The 17,629-nt window shown below is 51.3% G+C and overlaps 1 protein-coding gene across 14 annotated transcripts in view; it reads right to left on the bottom strand.

Annotated features, from left to right (window-relative positions):
* Positions 1–17,629, bottom strand: part of SHANK3 (SH3 and multiple ankyrin repeat domains 3) — a 284,023-nt gene that overhangs the window by 195,315 nt on the left and 71,079 nt on the right. For all 14 annotated transcript variants that reach the window (XR_014941032.1, XM_085533171.1, XM_085533169.1 and 11 more), the window contains one exon: positions 7,994–8,060. Coding sequence is in view for 13 of the 14 variants with exons in the window: in XM_085533171.1 (XP_085389297.1) it covers positions 7,994–8,060 (67 nt within the window). In the remaining variant the exon portion in view is untranslated. The remainder of the gene's footprint in view (positions 1–7,993; positions 8,061–17,629) is intronic.

The raw sequence follows: 17,629 nt of genomic DNA, 5'->3' as shown, positions 1-17,629 counted from the left end.
CAACCTCAATCCATTTCCCCTCATCCTGCTGTTATCAACCCTTTAAACGAGCTGACTCCCCTCCTGTCTGTAGGCTCCTTCAGGTCCTGGCAGGCTGCACTGAGCTCACCCCGCAGCCTTCTCTTCTCCATGCTGAACAAGCCCAGCTCCCTCAGCCTGTCTTTGTAGGGAGGTGCTGCAGCCTCTGAGCATCTTTGTAGCCCTGGGCAGCCTGGGTATGTATATGGGGGATTGGAGCCCCGTGATCCTGGAGGTCCCTTCCACCCCAACCTATTCTGTGACTCTGTGATCATAGAACATCCCCAGCTGAGTGGGGCTCATAAGGAACACCATCTCCATGAAAAACAAACAACAAAATAAGAGCAAGCAGTGGCTCATCTTGCAAGGAAAGAAAGCAGCACAGCTGGCAGAGACCCTTCTGGGCTGTGTGAGGTCTCTGATCCTGCTGGTCTTGGTGGAATGGAGGAGTGCTGAGCATGGACTGCATGCAGGGAGAGCTGGAGTGGAGTGGAGAGCTCATCACGAGCTGCTCACTGCAAGCAGCAGCTGTTAGCAATGGGACACAGGCAAAGTGCTGGAGGGCTCCCGGGCAAGAGGGAAGGCACTTTGATTTCTGTCACAGGGCAGTGGGAGTGCTTTGATGTGTGCTGTCACATTAATCACCTATTTCCATGCTCCATTCCCATCACTGTGCACATCCAGATTGCTCGCTCTGAGCACCAAAATGATCATATCCACCCGAAAACCTTGGGGGCAAGGGAGTCAGGAGTCCAAAAACAGAGCAGAAAACAACTATTTTTTACTACTACCATGAGAGCAGAGGCTGTCCAATAATGTATATGTGGGCTGTGAAGCACCTTTGGCTCTCAGGTGCCTCCTGGACACTGCAGCTGCCGGCTGGGACCTGGGCACTGATCCTGGCACAGGAGAGCTCAGAGCTCAGCAAATCCCTGGGGGGTCCCACAGCCCAAGCAGTGCTGGAAGGCACCTCATCTGCCCCAGCTGCAGCGCTTCAATTTGCAGCCCAAACCGCTTCAGGGCTCATTTTGGGATCGCTGTGCAGCTGCAGAGAAGTCAGCAATCCAGGGATGATGGACCTGCTTAGCAAGCCTGGCTTTAACTGAGCATGCAGAGGAGCAGGACATGCAGTCAGCTGCAGGAGGGCAGTCAGAGGAACACAACTATCTCTTGTTGGAAAGATACAGGGCTCTTCTCCAGAGATTCTTCAAAGCCCTCAAACATGTGCGAGCTTCCATCCACGCTGTGCCATGCAGGTAGTGTGAACCCAGGTCTGCCCTCAGCAGAAAGCAGACGTGTTCAGAGGCACAAAACGGCGCTCAGCTGGGCTATACAACAAGATGGGGACAGAACCTGGTGCACGTGGCAGAACAGGACGCTGTGCTTTGGCCTCATGGCAGAAAGGAACCCATAGTGCATGGGGGGAAATCTGTGCAATGGGCTCCAAAAGGAAACAGCCAACGTGGAGGCAGTCTGGAGCTGAAGGTTGCTATGGGTGCACTCATTTGCACGAGAAAGTCCATTAGAAAACCAGCACTTGGCAAAGACATTGTCACAAGGGCAGCACAGACAGCAGGTATGCATGCAGGGTCACCCCACACGCAGGGCAGTGCAGGACACAGATGTGTGTCCACGAAGGCTCCTTCCTGCATAGGAAGGCTGTGATGCTCTGGGCTGTACACAATGGGTGTCCCATCGCTCCCAGCACAGGCCCAGTTGGCAGCAGCACAGGCAGCATGCAGAACGCACAACTGCTGAGGGCACTTCTGTCCTGGGGTGTCCTGGGCACAGTGGGATGGGGTGGGAATCTCACAGGTCTTTCCCAATCTCAGTGAGTCTATGAAGCTGTAATGGGGAGAGCTGCTCTGCCTTGGTTTGCCAGGGGAAGCCCTTACCAGGATGCTCTACCATGCCACAATGCCTCAAAGCACAGCGTGACACAGGGAGCCCAAAGCAGCTTCTCACTGCACCCAAACCACCTGAAATTGGTAACAACAACAAGGATGAGCTGAGCCCAACCTGCAGCCAGCAGGTGCAGGCATCCTGCTCCAAGGAGGGCTTCCTCCCCCCAACCCCAGGGGGAAGGCAGGGAAGTAAGAGCAATAAAGGCAAAACTCGATGCGGTTCATACAATCAGCTTTGAAGATTCTTTTCTATACCTTCTCAAGAGTTTAATCAAAGAGTGTTTACTGGGGATCTTGCAGCAAAATGAATCACTCCAGTTACCATGACAGCGCTGCTCCAAGAAGTACAGCCATGCTCCAGCCAGCCCAGCTAATCTGACACTTCCATGTTTGCTTTCGCCCTGCAGAAGGAGGAATGCAAAGCTCGGGGCTGGAAATGCCTCTCGCTGCTCCATTGCCGTGGGGTGCAGCAGAGCTCCCCGAGGAGCCCCAGGACCCGCAGAGCTGGGCCAGCACCTGAGCAGCACCTGAGCAGCTCCAGGCAGCCCCGAGCTGCGGGTAATGAGCCAAGAGGTAATCAACACTGCGAGGTTATTTAGAGATTTACTGGCTCGGTGTTAAATATTCATGTAAAAGAGCAAAAGCGCACCAAGTGCAAATGTCTCCGCAGTTCCAGGCTGAGAGGCTACATTTACATTTTAACAGTGGAAAATTACCAAGGCGAAGGAAGGAGGCACTGAGCACCTCCCAGCTGCTCCAGGAGACTCCCAGGTATCGCTTCCAGGAAGGAAAGCTGAAGGGAAGGGACACAAGGTTGGATCTGAGGAGGAAGTTTGTCATCCTGAGGGTGGTGACGCACTGGAACAGGTTGCCCAAGGAGGCTGTGGGTGCCCCATCCCTGCAGGCATTCAAGGCCAGGCTGGATGTGGCTCTGGGCAGCCTGGGCTGCTGGTTGGTGACCCTGCACACAGCAGGGGGTTGGATGGGATGAGCATTGGGGTCCTTTGCAGCCCAGGCCTTTCTATGGTTCTGTGATTCCATTCTATGATTTTAGCACTGAGAATCACTCCTCAGGAAGGAATTAGAGCCTCATGGTGCTTTGCTTTTCCAATTAACAAAAAGGAAAGCATCCTCCAACCACTTCTCCAATTGCCTCCATGTGGCTCTCAACTACCCGCGCTCACATTTGATGCCCCATTGCTGGACACAGCCCCTCCTCTCTCCCCCTTCTCACTCCTCCGCTGGCAGCGCAGCTCTGCACAGCGGGAGCAGACGTTACTCTGTATTTGTGTAACTGAAATTGAAGCTGCTAAAAATACACATTAATTAAAGTTGCTGGTTTTCCCTCACGCTGTCCCCAAAGGTGCAGCCAATTCACCCATGGGCAGCGCAGGGGAGGAGGTTCTCAGCTGCTCTTTCAACCTTCCTCCTGCAATCCCAAGGACGGCCATCCGGGATGCTGATTTGGCTCTGCACGCTCCATCAGCAGACAAAAAGCTGCAGTTAAGTTCCAAGGAATTGCAATAGCACTCGGTGAACTGTTGGCCTCTACGCCCAATACTCCTTCCTTCATTGGAACAGGTTGCCCAAGGAGGCTGTGGATGCCATGAGGGGCAGGCAGTGCTCCTCAGTGAAGGGAATCCACCACAAGAGCTGCTGCTCCTCGCAGCACTGTGCCCAGTGATGAATGCACACTGAGTTCATCAAGTCTGTATTTTAATGCCATTTCCACACAAGCACTGACAGCCAGTGCGACTCAGCTCAATTTTCCTGGCTAGGAGTGACTTTCTGCAGAGTATCTGTGCTCTCAGGACCACACCAGGACTTCTGCTGGGTGACATCTCCACTTCAGACCACTGAATGATGTGCTGAGAAGAGCACAGATCTCAACTCTGCTTTACCGTAATTCATAGAACCTTTTGGGTTGGGTTGGGCTGAGTTGGATTGGGTTGGGTTGGGTTGAGTTGGGTTGGGTTGGGCTGAGTTGGATTGGGTTGGGTTGGGTTGGGTTGGGTTGGGTTGGGTTGGGCTGAGTTGGGTTGGGTTGGGTTGGGTTGGATTGGGTTGGGTTGGAAGGGACCTTTGAACATCACCTCATTCATCTGAAGATTATCACCTTCCATCAGGACCCAGCAGCTGCCCCATCACAGTCAACACATTTTATTTATTCTAGCAAGGAACTCTTTCCTTAGGATCTGAAAGGCTGGTGAGACCAAGGCTTCAGGTAGCTCAATACTCTGACTGACAACAGTGAGGAAAAAGGTCTTTGTAGATGGCACAAGAAAGAAAGTCACATAGGAACTTACTATTCTCTAACTCATCTCTTCACCACTGCTGGCTTACAGGTTTCCAGTTACCCATATAGGCAGAACCATAGAATCACCGAGGTTGGAAAAGACCTCCAAGGTCATCCAGTCCAGCCATCCATCTGCCACCAATACTTCCCCACTAAAACACGTCCCTCAATACAACATCCACACATTCATGGAACACTTGCAGAGACAGCGACACCCCCACCTCCCTGGCTCCGGAGTCTGATCAAACAGAAGGATCAATGGAGAAAAACAGTGGCAACCATTTCCAATATCGTTCAGGAAGCTGGTTCTTGGTACAGTCATATAAATGCTTTTTACCTTTACCACTGACCTACACACATAAACACATAGGGGTCACTGGCAAACAAATTGCAGGTGATAGAACAAGCTAAGCAAAAACTTCCACATTTGCTACACATTCTGGGAAATCACAATCAGGCAAAAAGAAACGAAGCTTTTGATTGTACGAGCACTTATTAATGGCTTCGATGCAAAGTTATTCAACATCTACCAAAGATTTCTTTGAGAAGGAATTAAGAGAAGAAGTTGGAAAGGAAGAAATGTGTGTCACAGCCTCTACTTCTGCTTGTCTCCCACGTTATCTGAGTTGCTATAAGTCATTCTGCTTATAGCCTGCTGGTAGTTATGCCCAGAGATGTGGGTACCCCGGCCCTGGAGGTGCCCCAGGCCATGAGTGGGCCTGAGTTGATGGGGGCACCCAACCTGTGGCAGAGGTTGGGCTGGGAATCCCTTCCAACCCCACCATGCTGTGACTCTATGATTTAGTTTGCATTACACAGCATCACAAAGCTGGGTATTTTTTGGACAATTCAGAGCTTGAAGACTCATGGAATCTTCCAAAAGCATCATGGTCTGAATTCATGCCCTGCTGTCCGCTCACACACCCACGCACCACTCATCATCTCTCCACATGGGAAGGACACAATGAGGAGTCCGGTGTCCCTGTCACTTTCTAGGCCCAATTTAGGTCTTCCCATTCCTAACCACCTTGAAAAGAAAGTCTGTTCCAAGGTAATGGGAGAGACAAAGGCTCCATGCCACCAATGCTCCCATACAGAGCCACCATGGAGCCAGGGCTGCAGGATTTCCAGCAGATGTGAGCCAAGGGGTGGATGCATCCCAAAAGAACAGACTGCTGTGGGTCAGCAGAGCTGCTGAACCAGCCCAGAGGGGGTGAGGCACTTCCCCACCCCTACCACTGCCCTGTGCAAAACCGCTGCAGCGATGGTGCACTTCAGTACCTCAAACAAATGCTGGTGATCTCATCAGATCAGAATTCCCCAAATAAAAAAGTATTTTCATGTAATACCGGGCATCTACTTTGGGTCTCATTATGACTGACGATGAACTAATTCCTTTGACTTGAAGTTGGTGGTTGCTTAGTGACCGTGAGTCATGACCCGAGTCAATTTGGCGTTAAAAGAGGGAAGACGGTCCCAACCACTCTTACGCACATGTAATGCTTAAGACCAATTTCTCAGTACTGAACTCATGTTGAATTGTTCCCCCCGGATCTCCTTCCATGTAGGAAGACTGAACATGAATAAAATCAGGAGTTAAAAAAGGAACAGCAGTCACAGGACCACGACTGTGAAATAAAGCAGCTGTGGTTAAGTACTCAGCTGGACAAAAGCAGCAAACTGAAGACATCAGTTGGCATTGTAGGATGTATTGCTCCTCTAATCATGGAAAATAACTGAAATCAATACAGAGTTACAATACAGTCAAAATGGATGAGGGGAGACAAAACATCGAAAAAAACGAGCGGTGTATGGAAGGAAGGGGAGCTGTGATGGCCTTTGGGCTGCTCTGTCGGTGCAGACGCTCCAAAAGGAGCAAGGAGAGGCATTTGTCATACATCACAATGGCAAAGCGGCTCGTTGGATGAAACAAACACTTGAAAACTTGCAGAGTAAGAGAGCAGCCCAAAAAGAAGCGTTGAGAATCACTGAGCAGCTGACATGAGATCCCAGCCATAAATACAACGTGCAATGAACGCCCTGCCTGGAGGGGCTCCAGAGCCCCCACACCGGACGCTGACCCCTTTCCCACATATATTTATAATGCTCCCAAATAACCCACTCTCCTCCAGTCAGACACTGGCACTTCTCAGTTCTTAATGAACTTTGGAAAGCAATTTTTCCTTGCCTGGATGTTCATCTGCCAGTTCCACTGACCCCAGGTGGATGCCATCTGGACCTGCTGGTCTGCGTGTAATCAGCTCGCAACTGTTACCTGACCTATTTTGTACCTACCCAAAGCACAGACAATTCATTCTTGACATGGCTCCTTGCCATTTTCCTTAAGCTTTTTTTCAGTAAAATTGTGCCATTCCATTGGGTATCAATCCAAAAGATTGAGGCTGGGAGAGACCTTTGGAGGTCATCTGCTCCCATACCCCTCCCACTGCAGTTTCTCTCCACTTGGATTAATAGGACAGCCTTCTCGTGAGCACCGATTCTAACACTTCCTGATACATCTCAGCCTTTTCCCCAAATCCTTTCTGACTCTCCTCAAACATCCTCAGCAGGTGACGCACTGAACAGGTTGCCCAAGGAGGCTGTGGGTGCCCCATCCCTGCAGGCATTCAAGGCCAGGCTGGATGTGGCTCTGGGCAGCCTGGGCTGCTGGTTGGTGACCCTGCACACAGCAGGGGGTTGGATGGGATGAGCATTGGGGTCCTTTTCAACCCAGGCCATACTATGGTTTTATGATCCAGCTGTTAGTGAGAGCTGCCTGAGAAAAGAAGTGATAAAAGGAGGAGCTGGGGTGCAGTTTCCCAGACTGAGGGAAGCTTCCAAGAACCAAACCCAGCACCTGGGGGCTGTTCCAGGCTCCACAAGTCATATTCCACCTATGACTCATTGTGGGTTAACCCTGATAGGCAGCTCAGCACCACGCAGCTGCTCAGCCGCTCTCCCCAGGCAGGACTGGGGAGAGAATCAGAAAGGTAAGAAGTGAGGAAACTGAAATAAAGACCATTCAAGAGGTAAAGCAAAAGCTGCGTGATCAAGCAAAGCACAACAGGGAATTCACTCACTACCGAGAGTCAGCAGCACACATCCAGCCGCTGCCTGAGAGCAGGGCACTCCATGCACAGCGGCTGCCTGGGACATCCCTTCAAACAACACTCCTTCTTTGCTCCCAGCTGCTGTTACACTCGACCTAAAGGTCAGCTTTGCATGACGTGCAATACTGCATGATAATGCCTACACCACAAAAGGAGCAAAGTGATGCTGTGAAGGAAAAGTTGGTGCAGGAAATCCCAAACTGAAAGAAGCAATGGGTGCTACTTCACTTCTATAGGAGGTCTGTAGTGGGGCAGCTCCAGAACCATCATCCCTGCTGCGAGAAGACACATCACCCTGCCCCACATTTGCAGGAGAGGAGCTCCAGTATGAAACAGCCCCAGAAATGCACAAAGAGAAAAGTAAAGGGTTTCACAGTGTGCTTTTCAGACCCACTCCAAACAGATCAGCTCATTCTTTACCTTGGCAATCTAGGCAGCCATAAGCAAACACTGCGTTGGACAAATGAGCTGAACACGGATGGTCACAGAAGGAAAGTGGATCCATCCTGCTGCTCCCGAGACCCAGAGCAAACCATGGGCTGTGCCAGACACCGCGAGCAGCACCACGAGACCAGCGGGTCGTGCACCCGCCTGACAACAGCCCTGAACTCCACGGGAAGATTAAAAAAGGGAGAGAAGAGGATAAAAAAAAAGATCCAACTCACCAACATCGGACTCTTTGTGGGTTTTGATGATTTCAGCCAACTCAAAATTTCCTGCAATTATGGCCACCTGAAATGAGAGTGAGGGAAGAGAGTTGAGCGGCTCTGAGCAGCACCGACCGCTTGCACAGCCTGCACCATATGGGCTGACAACAGCTGCTTTCGGTGGGGGATGCGGAGCCAACAATTGTTCTGCCTCAGCTCGCCCAGTCAGTAACCCCAAGGTGAAAACACTCCCAGCGTCGCAGGGAGAGCGTCTGTCGATGGTTGTGCACCAAAAGGGTGGCAAAGAGCTCACAGAGCTCACAGAGCAACATTCCCATCTCCTCACGGCTCGGCGGTTGTACGCTAGGAAAGGCTGGTAGGCACTGATAGGATCACGGAATCATTCAGGCACAAAGGAGCTCTGAGACCACCAATCCAACCCCAGCCCATCCCACTGACCACATCCCCAAGTGCCCCATCCCTGTAGTCATTGAACACCCCCAGGGATGGGGACTCCCCACTGCCCTGGGCAGCTGTGCAGTGCTGACCGCTCTCTGGAGCACAGCTTGGTCCCCATCTCCAGCCTGAAACCACAAAAGTCAGAACAATTTTTCAGAAGAATATTTTCAGACCTGGTTCTGAAAACATGAAAGAACCAAAGTGAAACAGGAAGGAGAACACGAAAATCCACTGCTGCTCGTCAGAACAGTAAGCTCGTGGAATTGCTGTGGATTGCTTGGGTCCTGCATTGGACGGACTGTGCCCCTGCCAGGACCATCCCCACACCTGTGTGAGCTTCAGGTGGATGTTTGAGACCAACCACCCCATCGGGAAATGGTCGACACATTGGAGAGAAGGGAACCATCCAGAGGGACCTGGACAGGCTGGAGAAGTGGGGCCATGTGAACATAAAGAGGTTCCATAAGGCCAAGTGCAGGCGCTGCTTTGGGTCGGGGCGATCCCAGGTGTTTGTACAGACCGGGGGAAGATCTCCTGGAGAGCAGCCCTGCGGAGAAGGACTTGGGGGTCCTGGTGGGAGAGAAGCTGGACATGAGGCAGCAGTGTGCGCCTGCAGCCCGCAAGGCAACTGTGTGCTGGGCTGCATTAAGGGGTGGCCAGCAGGGACGGGGGGTGATTGTCCCCCTGTGCTCAGCTCTGTGAGGCCCCATCTGCAGGGCTGCGTCCAGGCCTGGGGCCACCAGCACAGGGAGGATGTGGAGCTGTTGGAGGGTCCAGAGGAGGCGCTGAGATGGGCAGAGCTGGAGCAGCTCTGATATGAGGAAAGGCTGGGGGAGATGGGATGGTTTAGATTGGAGAAGAGAAGGATGCAGGGAGACCTCAGTGTGGGCATCCAATACTTGAAGGGAGTGTATAAACAGGAGGGGGAACGGCTGTTTGTGAGGGTGGGCAGTGATACGACAAGGGGGAATGGTTTGAAACGGAGACAGGGGAGGTTCAGGTTGGATCTTAGGAGGAAGTTTTTCACCCCGAGGGTGGTGACGCACTGGAACATGTTGCCCAAGGAGGCTGTGGGTGCCCCATCCCTGCAGGCATTCAAGGCCAGGCTGGATGTGGCTCTGGGCAGCCTGGGCTGCTGGTTGGTGACCCTGCACACAGCAGGGGGTTGGATGGGATGAGCATTGGGGTCCTTTGCAACCCAGGCCATTCGATGGTTGCTTGGGATGCTGAACCCATCAGACACTGACGGAACTGGGCTCAGCTCCAGCTGCTCATCCCTCCTACAGGAACAGCTTTTGGAAACACGAGGTTCATTTGCATTTTACCACCAGCTTGTGATGAAGGGCTATTTTTAACTCAGTGACTCAGTACAGCACACACACCTCTCTACTATGATCCTTTATCAGCAGAAATAGTCTTACTATCCCCAGCTCCACAACGTTTACGTGATTTATTGATTTCCCCAGGCCTGGAATTCACGCTCCAGCTCCTCAGCCAGAAAACTGTACAAGATCAGCAATGGCCAGAAGGAAGGAGGCCTTCCATGAGCAACCTCAAAAGGAGCCCACAGTAACAGAGAAGTGAGTCCAAACCTGCTTTCCTCCCCCCCTGTATCCAGCTGCACCCCCCATCTGTACATACACACACGAGGTTTGCTGTCCCAAAGATCACTTTCTGTAAGCAGGCAACAAAAGCTTTGGTACAGAAGAACAAATCACCCAGAGGTGGGGAGATTTGACAGCTCAGAACCCAGAGTGGCAAAAGGCTGGAAAGGCCAATTTGGAAAAAGCATTTCAGCTTCCGAGATGTTCAGACAACGCTTCCCATGCAGGTGACAGCCTTGGAAACACCACAACTTCCAGGAGAGTTGAGAAGCAACGCGCTGAAGGAGACGTCTGCTATGAATATCATCTCATGTCAACCCCTGCGAAGGGAGAAGAGCTGTTTGCATTTCACAACCCAAATGGGAAATGCAAGGAAGATGAAAGGATTTCCTTATTGCACTGTTGCCTCAGCTGGGGCTTCGTGGTGTGATGGATCCCAGCGTTGGAATGACGGCATCCAACAGACAACATGGGACACCAGGGGCACAGCTCCGGTCCTGCAGCTTTACTGAGGGCACAGAGACAGGAAATCTGTTCATTGTGGAATCACAGAATGGTCGGGGTCGGAAGGGCCCTCCAAAGGTCCCACTCCCTGCAGTAAGTAGGAACATCCACAGCTCCATCAGTGCTCAGAGCCCCATCCCCTGACCCCACGGGTGTCTGCAGGGATGGGCAGCACTGCCTCTGTGCAGCCTGTTTGGTTGTGTTTCCTAAGGATCAGGGCAGTTTCCTCTATCGGTCCCATACCCATCCACAGCAGTGCTGCAGGGGCTCCCCGCTGTGCTCACCATAACTGCCCTACAAAGACAGGCTGAGGGAGCTGGGCTTGTTCAGCATGGAGAAGAGAAGGCTGCGGGGTGACCTCAGTGCAGCCTGCCAGGACCTAAAAGTAGCCTACAAACAGAAGGGGAGTCAGCTCTTTGAAAGAGCAGATAATGGCAGGACAAGGGGAGATGGTTTGAAGTTGAAGGAGGGCAGATTGAGGTTGGATGTTGGGGGGAAGTTCTTCACTGTGAGAGTGGGGAGGTGCTGGACCAGCTGCCCAGAGAGGCTGTGGATGCCCCGTCCATCCCTGGAGGTGTTTAGTGCCAGGTTGGATGGGGCCCTGGGCAGCCTGGGCTGGTATCAACGTGGAGGTTGGTGGCCCTGCCTGTGGTGGGGGGTTGGAGCTCCATGATCCTGGAGCTCCCTTCCAACCTGTGACTCTGTGAAAGCAGCCCATTAGTTTGGCTGGCTGCAGGCAGCAATTTGGTACTGTAGCACCTAACTGTCCTCAGGCCCCAAGCAGCACTCACACCCCACCCAACTCTGCTATTTCTACACCACTTTCTGCAGAACATCTCCGATCAGAGGCTTTCCAGTGTTGATGGTTTTCTGTCTCTCAGATAATGGGGAACTGAACGTCTGCTTTTTGATCAGCACAATTTACAGCAGCACAACACAAATGGGTGTCAGGACTTCTTGCAGCGTTTTCTACCTTCACTGGGCCAGGAGCTCTGAAGCACGTTCTATATTTGTTCTAGACTCCCAGAAGTCTGGCAGTCCTACTGGGTGGCTCCTACCGCTCGCAGACGGTGCTTCCATCTGGACTGCCATATGAGCAGGAACTCCCAGTGCCTTCCCAGCAATGTGTGCTGCCGTGACATGGCACAGATGCAGATAGTCTGCTGCTGCCAGGAGGTGTCGTTGGGGTCAGGCACTGTATGACTACACCGTAGACCAAACACTGCCTGCAAGCAATAGACAGACCTCCTGTGCATGAGCTGCACAGCTGATCTGAGACAAATACATCTCCGACGCCCTCTGTCTCTGCCAACCAACCGTGCAGTGTGTTGGCAATGCCCAACTTACTGCCCATGGTCTATACAGCAAAGGAGCCTTTATCTTTTTGCTTTTCCTATGGATTGGACTCACAGGCCTCGGTTGAGAAGAGGCACTTCAGCCAGGCAGAGAATTCTGCACCTCAGCCTACAAGGAGAGTCTGCTCATCATCTGCATCAGGTAAAAGTACTTGAGAAACAGAAAAGAAACCCAAAGCTGCAGCCATTCAGCTCCATCCTAAGAGGGAGAGCCCTCCTGGTTGATTCAGGTGAGCAATACGGGTCTGCTGGAAAAGCACAATGATTCCCCTAATGAGATGCATCACAAAACCATCCTAAAGAGAGGCAGATGATCCTGTGATCTCTTCCATCAAGAGAAGCAGGGAGTTCTGAACTCTGAATCCTCCTGGGAAGCTGCAAAACTTAAGGCAGCAGCATGGAAGCCTTTGAGCAGGAGAGGAAATATGAGCTGCAGACCCAGAGGAGTAAATCTCGCCTCTCTCTCCAGTAGGGCTGACAGCCATCAGCACAGGCAGCAGGGAAAACAGCAGAGCCTTATCCAAAAGGCACAGTGTGAGCACCACCAGCAGCCTTGGTGTGGGGAGTCACCTCACCCCCCTGCAGCCTGCCTCCATCTGTGGGCACCAGGCAGCTCTACAGACAACAGATGGGATGCCCTGGAGGTCACCACTTCCATAAACCAGCCATGCTGCAGGAAGGAATGAGCTTCAGCTTCCCGCATAGACCAAAGGTGGGCTGACGGCATCTCCTGAAGGCTCAGAGGAAGATTCTGCAAGGGAAGACATGGCATCAGAACTGGGTGGGTGTGAGAGACATCCCGAGAGCTGCAGGCCCGAGCCTGAAGGACGAGGACCTGGTGGGCTTGCAGCAAAGTAGAGGCTTTAGTGTGGCATCTGAAATAGGAGCGCGACCGCTGCAGGTCAGGGAAGATTTCAAGTCAGAAACATCATTGGGATAATGGAAACCGAGATGGCATCTGACTCAGAATTAGATCAGTCTCACACTGAAGGCTGGAGGAGGAGTGGGAGGAAGCCAGGAGGCCAGAAACCTGATCAATTCCTGCAAGACAAACTTCAAATGAAAAGAGAGAGAAAATAAATTAAATAAAATGATGATAAGGAGAAAGCCTTGAGAGAAGGTAAATAAAAAAGAAAAAAGAAGAACAAGTTCATCAGGCAAATGAAGGCTGCTTCTGGGTGAGCAGCCTACGCTGTGCCTGCAGCTGCACGCGCCTTGGGGTGCCCCATAGAACAGGGGCAGGGGGATGCGTGTCCTATGCAGGGCAGCAGGCCTGGGCTACGTCTGCCTGGCACACATTCCTGGCGCATGCCCACGCTCAGGCTCTCAGGAAAAAAAGCAACTTTCAGCCTGTTACATGAGGACAGAAAATCATTCATCATCAGATTGGCTTCTTGAGGTCTGCAGGCCGACACCGGCGATGGGAAGCCCGGAGTTCAACTGTATCATGATTGATAAGGGAAGCTGAACAGGGCAGCGATCTACCAGGAGAAAATGTAAAGCTGTCACAAAGAAGAAAAGCCGCGGGTCAGTCCTTGGTCCGTCACTGGTGCAGCAGTGCACAAAAGGCAAGAAGGCAGGATGGGGAGGAATGGGAAACATGCTCTTCCCAAGGGACGGTGTGTGGGCAGGAATTTGGGTGAGTGGAGAAATACTGGTGGTGGGCGGATGGTTGGGCTGGATGGTCTTGGAGGTCTTTTCCAACCTTGGTGATTCTGTGGTTGTATGAACTCGTTGCTTCTGATGAAGGAGGATGGCAGACAGCACTTGCAAACCAGAGCTGACGCTCCGACGGGAGGATCCGAGTAGGTTACAGAAAGTCAAGACAAGACGGCAGGGAAGTTTTCATGCCCATTAAGACACCGGGACTTGGAAAGCTGGAGAAATTCCACAAAAGAGGAGGATCAGCATTGCTTTCAAGTATTTAAATTATCAGACCACAGAACCTGGAGCATGAGCCGCCCGGCTCCTTTGTCTCTGCACACCAAGCTGCTGGGGCGTCTGAAATGAGGCCAAGGCGTACGCCAACCAAGCAGGGGCTGAAGTCCCACTCATGGAGTGGGAATGCTGCTAATAAGAGAGCAGCTCACTCATTTCATTCAGAAGAAAAGCAATTTCAGCTCTGCTGAGAACAAACTCCTTTTTCTCCCTCTCCTGCTTTCCTCTTATTTCCCTCTGGTTCTAGCAGAGAAGCTGCACTCATCTTCATGGCTGCACTAATGGCATTTCACATCTTTTCCCTTCTTTTTGCTGTGCGGCCTCATTTCTTGCCCCTATTTGGGTTTATCTTCCCCCCATTGCCATTTGTTGCTGCACCTTTCTCTCACCAGAGCAGCTTCCTGGCTGTATAAAACATTTTCTCAAATATCAAAACATTTTCTAAGCGATTTAATGTAAGAAATATTAACTACCTCCACAATACCTGCATTGTTTTCCAGTCTCTTCACAGCGGCCGTGTGCAGCACATCACAAACACTAACGCGTATTTAGCATTTAGAATGCTTTACCACATTATTTTCTCCCCTATACATCACACTGGATCTGACACCACGGACTCTAATTAGATTTTATTCTTGTTTTAATGATAGTTTCCTTAGTTTTAGAAGAACCTTGTTATGAGGAAATGGCACAACACGCCAAATCTGACTGACAGGTTTATGAGTCCGGCTGACAGAAGCAGAGAGATGAAATTCAGGTCTATGAAGATGCATCCTGCTTGGCATGGAGAAAACAAATGAATAAATATAAGGCAGAGAAGAACCAGCTTCAAGAAGCAGGAAACAACACGTGGTAATATCAGTAACCTCAAATTAATTAAACCATCCCAGACAGTGGGGATATTGCATCGACAAAAGTAATTCTAGGAGGAACCACGAGTTGGCAACAAACCACCTGGACTGGTGGGTGTGGGTTTGGGACATGGGTCTTAAAGGAGGAATGCAGATTGACAGCACCAAGACTGGGGAAACCCTGACAGAACGGGCTCTGTTCACCTGAAACCTTAAAGCAGCGTCACGGAAAGGATGGAGACCAGTTTTCCCACCCAGCCACTGCTGGAAGGACAAAAGCAACAATGAATTAAAAAGGTGAAGAACTAAGAACAAGGCTGCGATTCCCTCAGCACGGGTGAGTACTGAAGAAAATGTGGCACCTGGGTCTCCAGCCAAGGGCACCCGTGTGCAAGGATACAGCACACTTACTTGTCCTTTGCCATGGCAGTGTCTTCAGACTGAGCCCAAGATATGTGGGTTCATCAATATGAACTGACTGCTCATTTCCCCTGCAAGCCACGCTGCTGACACCTGGATTACAAGGGAGTTTTGAGTATGAAGGAGGTTGGAAGTTGGGTTGGTGCACTACCATGAAGGCAAAGAGATACAACCAGATACAAGCCATCCCTCAAAGGTTCCACATTTTCAATCTATGGATAGAAAATTCTACAATTCTACGATTTTAACCAGTTACGTGGACTTTTAACAAACATGCTTTGGCATGCACAAAAATGTGCCATTTTCCCACTCGGACAGCAAAGGCAGCAAGTGTGAGGAAGGTGCATTGCATCTTTAGCACACAACGGGTTGAACAAGGCTGGATGTGGCTCTGGGCAGCCTGGTCTGGTGGGTGGCGACCCTGCACATAGTGGGGGGGTTGGAATGAGATGAGCATCGCGGTCCTTTCCAACCAAGGCCATTCTATTGTTCTGTGATTCTGTTCTATGAACAGCCCCTCCAAGTGCCAACTGGAACTCTGCATCTCCAGAAACCACCTCTGGTCCTACAAACAGGACCCGAGGAAATGGCCACAAGTTGTATCAGATGAGGTTTAGACTGGACATAAGAAGGAACTTGTTCTCCCAGAGACTGGGCAGGCACTGGAATGGATGCCCAGGGAGGTGGTGGAGTCACCATCCCTGGCAGTGTTCAAGAGGCGTCTGGACAGGGAGCTAGGAGAGATGGGTTAGTGGTTTGCTGTAGGTATGGTGAAGGGAGGACGGTTAGACTGGATGATCTTGTAGGTCCTTTCCAACCTTGTGATTCTGTCATTCTAGGATTCTAGGAAATTATTCTAATCCCCACTGCAGTAGCACTGGAGAGCAGGACCAGCCAGCTCCACACAACCCTACAGACCCACAACCGCTACAACCTGAGTGCTCAACAGGGAGGGCAGATGGAGGAGAAGGTCACCACCATAGTGACAACAAGGAAACACGGAGCTCATCAACAACAAAACGTCACCGACATCCCCACAACAGCTGACACTTCTGGGGTCCGTACCAGCTGTGTAAGATGCATCCAACAGCAGCTGCTGTTTCTGTGCTTTACACACATTGAGGAGCAGCAAACCTGCATGAGTTCACAGATAGAAGCAAAATAAGCAGCTCTGTCATTTCCTTACGAGTCCACTTAGCACCAGCGCTCATCTACACGAGACGCATTACTTCCCATAGCATCACAAGATACGATGCCATTGGTTACGAGTCCAAACACCACCAGTGACAACTGAAGTTAAATCAGACAAATCTCATTTAACCAAAGGCATTTTTCAACAAAACTGTTTGAGAAAATTCTGTTGCCTGGGCAACGTGACTGCAAATTGCAGAGTTCAGACCGTGATGCCTATTTTAAAGCAACAAGATACAAATCTTGGAAGGAGGCGCATCTAACAACCTGTTTGTATTGTGCTGAACGCTGAAGGAAATGATACGTTGAGTTTGCATCCACGTGTAAATCTTTAAGGACTCGAGGCGGATCGTTCCGAGTGATTACCACCTTCTGACGCCCAATTATGTGTGTGACAGGTCCAGAAGAGAGGGAGAAAGGACGAGTCATGAAGTGAGCAAGGTGTGCACAGAAAAGACACAGGAAAGCACTGTGGGATGGATGGAGTGCCCCAATAAGTCCCCAGAGCCAGGCGGTGCTGCCTTCACGCTTCCACTTTTGCTCCACAATTGTCTGTGACCATGAAGCAGCTGTAACTGAATGGGGAACCAGGTGGTCCCAAAACACCTCCACGTTTGGGTCATGATGCGCCCTTGTGCCTGGTTTGGTGATGTGTCCATGAATCACCTCCAAGGTCTGCAGAGCAGGAGAGAGTCACACTGCCAACACCTGTGGGAGAAACCTCCGGCGTTGGGAGTCAACTCAGTGATCCCTGAAGGGCCTCCATGTCTGAACAGGGAACGATGCTACCACGGGCTTCACCAAGGAACACAGCTCCAGAGAAGAAGCAACTTTGTTCTCCAGAACAAGATGGGGTGAGCATATAAACAGGAAGGGGAATGGCTGTTTATGAGATGGACAGTGATAGGACAAGGGGGAATGGTTTGAAACTGAGACAGGGGAGGTTTGGGTTGGATCTTAGAAGGAAGTTTTTCACCCCGAGGGTGGTGACGCACTGGAACAGGTTGCCCAAGGAGGCTGTGGGTGCCCCATCCCTGCAGGCATTCAAGGCCAGGCTGGATGTGGCTCTGGGCAGCCTGGGCTGCTGGTTGGTGACCCTGCACACAGCAGGGGGTTGGATGGGATGAGCATTGGGGTCCTTTGCAACCCAGGCCATTCGATGGTTCTATGATTCTAAGCAGAACTCTGCAAAAAGAGACCAATCAGGGTAATCTGCAAAGAGCAAACCCAGCAAAAGGGATCCATGCTACGAGAGGGGAGCAGGCCAGGCTTCTTGAAAAGCACAACAAAAGATGTCACACTGCTGCCTTCTGCAAAAACGATGGCACTCTG

Source organism: Coturnix japonica, unplaced genomic scaffold, assembly GCF_054131305.1.
Source record: "Coturnix japonica strain WE unplaced genomic scaffold, WE-NBRP24 Scf055, whole genome shotgun sequence".
Taxonomy (NCBI): Eukaryota; Metazoa; Chordata; class Aves; order Galliformes; family Phasianidae; genus Coturnix; species Coturnix japonica.
The sequence above is the reverse complement of the archived record's forward strand: the minus strand, read 5'-3'. Positions and strand labels throughout refer to the sequence as shown.